General features: G+C 42.7%; 1 protein-coding gene across 1 annotated transcript; it reads left to right on the forward strand.

Moving 5' to 3' along the window:
* Positions 1-574: 574 nt before the first annotated feature.
* On the forward strand, positions 575-5,932 carry SARC_01241 (hypothetical protein; the record flags this gene model as incomplete). The annotated part of the gene is made up of 6 exons (XM_014305039.1): positions 575-754; positions 1,566-1,667; positions 2,650-2,769; positions 3,275-3,517; positions 5,023-5,157; positions 5,837-5,932. 6 exons carry the CDS (start codon positions 575-577, stop codon positions 5,930-5,932), a joined length of 876 nt encoding a protein of 291 aa, XP_014160514.1.
* Positions 5,933-6,771: the final 839 nt, after the last annotated feature.

Raw genomic sequence — 6,771 nt, forward strand, 5'->3', positions numbered from 1 at the left:
CTTTCGTTTAAGCACGCCTACAATTTTAATTGCATACTAGTCTACGCCGGTCATAAAACTCAAAGTGACATTTTTATTCCTAATTTCTGTGGTTGTAGTGTATGAATATTAATAATCGACTGCCGAGTCGCATCTCATGCCCCAAACGACCTATCTCTCCCATACAGTACTGTTTACGATAGCACGTGTGTATGTGATTCGAACTGTTTCCAATGTGTGGCGTGTTCGTGATCACGATCTGGATCGGATCAATACAACTCTTATACTCGTACCAAGTTGCGAATTGGATAGTCTGTCCATGAAGCATCAGCAGTTGTAAATTTAAGTAATGCTGATGTTGACGCATATGTTCACGACACTGCTACTGTATGTATACACATCATAGACGCATTAAGCGACATTTCAGTGTGAATACCTATATTGTCAAAGCCGCTGTAAACGGCTGCGCACATGTTCGATGTCCAGTACATGAAATCATGATCAGCTCAATATCAAGTCCACTGCACCAAAATGAGGCTGAGTAGGCAATCCAATATCCATTTAATGAAATAAAATCATTACCACTTTGTGCAGCATGGTCTCTGACTTCTTCTACCCTAATGTCGGGGGCGTTGAGAGTGCCATCTACCAGTTGTCGCAGTGTCTACTGAGACACGGGCACAAGGTGGTGGTCATCACCCACTCCTACGGCAACCATCGCCTGGGAGTGCGCTACGTGACCAATGGTCTGAAGGTGTACTACCTGCCAAACAAGGTTTGTATATACTTGCATATATTAATATGTACAGTATGAATAACTGTGGTTAAGTATTTACTCAGGCACGGGCGTACAGTGGTGGTCATCACTTACTCATACAGCAACCATGGCCTGACTGTGCTCTACTTGACTATTGGCACGAAGTTGGTGTTAGTATGCTGCTGGGATACACAAATGATATACGATACTGCACAATATACCGGTACACCATAGTGGTCCCAAGCGCTTTAACCAACTGGTGGTCTGGGTGTATAATATGCCGAACAAGGTGCGCCTAGTATACTACTGAGGCTTACATGTGTTGTATGTTAGGGTGTGTTGTGTGTTACTGCTCGAGATTTCAATGTGTTCCAGTTCCCTGGGTATGGACTACCCGACCAATGGCTTGAAAATGTGTTCCTTGCATTCAAGGGGTGGGCTGTGCTAGTACACTGCTGGGGGTTACATTTGCTGTGTTAAGTTGCTCGAGATCTGAATCAGTTTTCAGTGTCTACTCTCAAGACTAAATATGTGGAAAAGCGCAGGTCCCGTATGCACGCATTAGATATGCAAGGAATCCTGTCAGACACAGTATTAATTTGTGCGTCCGCTGACACTTCCTCGAAAATGGCATGTGTGTAAAGAAACTTTCAATCCTGTCAGATAGCACAGAAAAACTCGATAAACATGCATTGTATACTTCGAACCTCACTTGGGCCCGAGCAACATGACTCGGATATAGTTGTTGCGATTGAAAACTTCCTTGCCATCATTGCTGGCACATTCCAACTTATTATCGCTGGCTACGTTTATGTGCTCTGCTCGACAGGTGATGGCGCGTACGTCCACTCTACCGACTATTCACACCACCCTGCCGTTGTTCCGCTACATCTATCGCCGTGAGAAGGTCACGATCGTGCACGGGCACACCGTAAGTGTATCAGTATCTGTGCAGCACTCGTATAGAAAAGCATCTACATCATTGAGCACCAGCACATATTCGGATACTCGAAACATATATGTAGCACTATTTTTCGCTGTGTTTGATTCTCCAAAAGTTCATTGCACGATTGGCAGCATTTTTCACTGAATCTGTTGCCAAAGTACAAGCTTGCTTAAACCTTGCGTTAACCTTTTTACATTACTCGATGTAAGGTCACGCATAGCACATCTCCGCAAAAATACCGCATATATACAAGTGTAGACTTTGCGAGTGTTTTTCGCCCACTATCACAGTCACAGAAAAGCAAATAGGCAGGACCTGATATCAATTGTATCGGTTGGGTTGTATTCGATGCATGGTTATATGTTCGTGTATTCATGTTTTTTAGTTAAGATTTATCATACATTCTGGTTATATGTTCGTGTATTCATGTTTTTTAGTCTAAATTTTATCATACATTCTGGTTATATGTTCGTGTATTCAATTTTTTTTAGTTTAAATCATACATTCTGGTTTTATGTTCGTGTATTCAATTTTTTTAGTTTAAATCATACATTCTGGTTATATGTTCGTGTATTCATGTTTTGTAGTATAATTTTATCATACATTCTGGTTACATGTTCGTGTATTCATGTATTTTAGTTTAAATTTATCATACTTTTGTGTATACTCTGTACGTGCACTGTAGATGTGCCAGAAGGACACTTTCACGTGGTGCGCACACACGGATCCTTATCGATCGCTGTTGAAATGGGGAGTTCCCTCAATGGTTACTATGGCGTTTGTATTGCGGTACTGTGCTAGCTATATCTCAAAGCCTTGTTTGTATATGTCTAAACCTTGATATAACTCCTGGATAACATCACCCAGAGTACTACGATCGCCTGAATCATACAATGGGTTTTCATATGTTCCCAGCACTCATAAACTATATAACGTATTTCTGAATCTACATCACTATTCCACGTAGGCGTTCTCTGTTATATCCACCGAGGGTATCCTCCACGCGCGCACTATGGGACTGCCGGCGGTGTTTACCGATCATTCGCTATTCGGCTTCAATGATATCTCCAGTATACTGGTCAACAAGGTATTCCATTGCTTATTACTAAACACGCAACTAGGATCGATTTTCTATGATTCTCTGTGCATATAAATGCATCTTTCTCTTTTTGTACCTGCCCAACTTCATTCACAATCGCGACCGTAACGGTGTGCGGATGATACGGTACTAATACAAAAAAATTGCGGCAACAGCTAAGTTTATATTCGTGTGCCACTAACAAGTGCGATAAGCGGTGTGTACTTGGCTGTTTGCACTACATCATTCTAATTGCTGTTAATGCAGTTTCATCCATGTTTCTCGACTACACAGTGTTTCTCACTCGAGAGGCACCCGGCAAACACCCCCGAATTGTTATCATGCCATCGTACTAGACGTCTGAGGCGGGGTGAGCTGTGGGATTAGTTTATATGCCACACCTGTGACAGTCAGAAACTGGTCGCGTGCTGCAATTGGCCATGTGACGAGCATATATCTGTTTATTTCGTGCATGTGCGGCCATCACAAACCTCCTACTGGCGCACATTTGCAGGTACTGCAGTTCACCATGTGCGATGTGAGCCATGTCATATGCGTGTCACACACCTCCAAGGAGAACACCGTGCTTAGGGCGGGCATATCCCCAACGCAAGTGTCCACCATTCCAAATGCTGTAGATACTAATGTCTTCGTGCCTGACACGACAACCCGCAAGTCCGATCGCATCAGTATAGTGGTTATCAGCCGCCTGGTATATCGGAAGGGCATCGATCTTTTGGCTGAGCTAATACCGCGGGTGTGTATATGCTACGAGCAATGATAATGGAGTTTAAGCTAGACGGGGTACGCGTATCACACTGTTGTGTGTGCTTGAAGTTTTCTTGGCAGAAACAATGAGACTCAGAGTTTTGGTATCGGAAGGGCATCAATCTTCTGGCTGAGCTATTACCGTGGGTGTGTAAGTCTAAGCCAAATGGGATACCCGTATCAAGTTGTCAGTGTGCTTAGAAGTTATTTGGAAGAGATTATGTGACTTAAATCTCTGTGTTTAGAATATTCTCGCACAGCTGATACTATGGGCGCGCCTGTTCTTCTGACGGCAACTATATTGAGTCTCACTGTATTTAGGGGGCTATGTTCGCAACGGAGTTGTTTAGCTTTACCATTTCTTTGTGGTATAGTCCGTTTGTTCAGATCTCGATTTTTACGTTGTCTCCGGGTGTCTCTGTACTATAGCATGTCGTAATGTACATGCTTATGTGAAGGCGGATTAGTCATTGCTGACAATCTGTACTTTTAGACGATAAATACTTGTTGGTCCCCTCGTAGAGCTCCAAGAATTGAATTTGTCAAGCCGTTCGTTCCCACACGCGGATAGCCCCGGCTTACATGGAAAGTACAACATTTCTTTCTGCTCGATGTGATGAATGCAAGTGTCTTCGATCTTTTTTGTGCGAGAGTGCATTGACGATTCCACGTTTATCAGAGCTAACCTCTACCGCTGCACAGTAGCATGCTATGTGTGCGATTTTGTCTATACATCAGGATGGAATATTGGGTACGATTATGGTATTTGGAACATAAAAAGAAGCGTAGCTTTTCTTGTCTCTCACCCTTATTTGCATCCGGTACTTGTTACAATCTAAGGACTTGGATCAGGGACCCGGTACAGAAGAGTTCTTCCAGCTCACGAATAATTGATTTGTAGTATTCAGAACTGTACTCGTTACATCTCAGACTTTCATGCGTGTTCACACCCCATTAGATGCTGCACTAGCATTGTAGATCTTGCTCATGAAGAAGTTTGCAGGTACGACCATCTTTCTATACACGGATGGGCTTGTCACGTTAGAGCCTTCACTTTTTAACACTAGACAATGTTTCCTCAACTTTAAACTGGTCTATCAGATTACCCACTTCAAAATCTATTCTAGTCAAATACTGTCAGGGTGTGTGTTAATTCCCGCATATTTCAGTCTTATCAGTACGTGTTTGCTGTCGGCTCGTCATATTTGCGAATTTAATGGTAAATCATAGCAAATTCACTTTCAGATATGTATTAGTCCCAAACATGTGCCAATATAATCAGTTGCCAGTGGAGATTAGTCCTCAAAATGAGCTGACGTCCCTAATATACCCATCGGACCATGCACCACTGCAGACTGCAATCGTACCTTGGATGTATGCTGAATTCTCACGAGTGCTATACTGAACAACTGCCAAAACGGAACAATCCGCAAATGTGTGCTGACTTTTCACAAATGTTAATCTACTCATGCACCGCGATGAATCTGCTCTCAGGTGTGTGCCGATTTCCCGGAAATCGAGTTTCTGATAGGAGGCGACGGCGACAAAAGAGTGCTTCTAGAGGAAGTCCGCGAACGGAACCAGCTGGATGACCGTGTGGAGATGTTGGGCATGCAAACACAGGCACAGGTGAGCTGTCTACTCTTGGCTAAGCGCTTGCTTGTGGGGTGTTGTTATGTCTCATATTTGAAACCGCAGTACCGCCAGGGACGTCTGCTTTTGTTCCCGTGATAAGATCAATGTGTATGATTGGTACAAACTCGCTACATGAAATCTGTGAGAGCACTGTGTGAAGGTGTGGGCATACGTATTGGCGTGAATGAGTTTCTTCCCTTCAGGTACGCATATGCTTTACGGATTTTGACACTTTTTTGGAGTGAGTACCAAAACTTTTCTCAATATAGTAGTCCTATCAGAATGGCTTTCAAAATATAGTAGTTCGTGTATTGAGTGCATCGTTCACATATGATGGTGGGGTATGCGGTTTTCTAGTAAATGTGCATGATACACTTTGAGCGGAGCGTTGGCATTGTTGTTCTCACATGGTTTGATGCTTGGAGCACATCAACGTGTATTGCAAAATAAATGAAGCCGCGTCTAAATATAAGACGTACACGCACAGTTAAAATCGAGTCTTCAGCCCTCGCTTAAATTCAAGCTTTCGACAAAGTATCTAGCTCAGTACTGAAGACACTCGACGAGTTACATCCATTAGACTACTGACAAAGCCCCGGTTTAAGGAGAGTAGCAGTGCGTAGTATATATTTAAATAAAAACATCTCCCGCACATCTGTGTTTCCTGCTGCAGGTGAAAGCCCTCCTGAATCGGGGCCACATCTTCTTGAATACCTCGTTGACCGAGGCCTTCTGCATAGCCATCACCGAAGGTACGCCGTCTTCATAGATTGCGTACGTGTGCGTGCGTGGTAAACTGTGCTGCTGTCCAAACTTGCGCTTGCAGCTAAGGTATATGCCAGGGCGCTTGAGTATCGTTTGTAACAGTTACACTCACGTTCCCACGAAACACAGGAACTCCTACATACTCACAGCAAATATATAATCATACAACTTGAATACAGAGATCGTAAACAAACTAACTTCATATAATATAGACACTCGCAGCATGCACACTACCATGCATATTAACGACAGGAGTCGCTAAGTGAACACTCAGACACACTGGCACAAACCATTGTGTGAGCATTATCACCCTAGGTCACAACAGGGAAACCCAGGTAAAAGCACTAGCTTGCATGCACAGACGTGCACAGCATATACTCTAACATTCATATTCAACGAAGAGAATTGTAATATAAACACACTTATACACACTGGCATACACATACGCACTGCTTGCACACATCCATTATTATTCAACACAGAGAATCGGTAAATGAAAACACTCAAACACAATGGCATATACAAACATCACACGCACTAACACTTGCACTTCGTATAGTGGAATTGTACAAGACTTATAGTAAGCTATCTAACATACACTCACACCGTACGCAAGAGCATACACATGCACTACATACACTGACATGTACTCGTACCCTATATGTATGTATGTATGTATGTATGTATGTATGTATGTATGTATGTGTGTATGTATGTATGTATGTATGTATGTATGTATGTATGTATGTATGTATGTGTGTATGTATGTATGTATGTATGTATGTATGTATGTATGCAATGCATGCATGTGTGAATGCATGTATGTATGCATGTATGTATGTA

Source organism: Sphaeroforma arctica (genome assembly GCF_001186125.1).
Source record: "Sphaeroforma arctica JP610 unplaced genomic scaffold supercont1.48, whole genome shotgun sequence".
Classification (NCBI taxonomy): Eukaryota; class Ichthyosporea; order Ichthyophonida; genus Sphaeroforma; species Sphaeroforma arctica.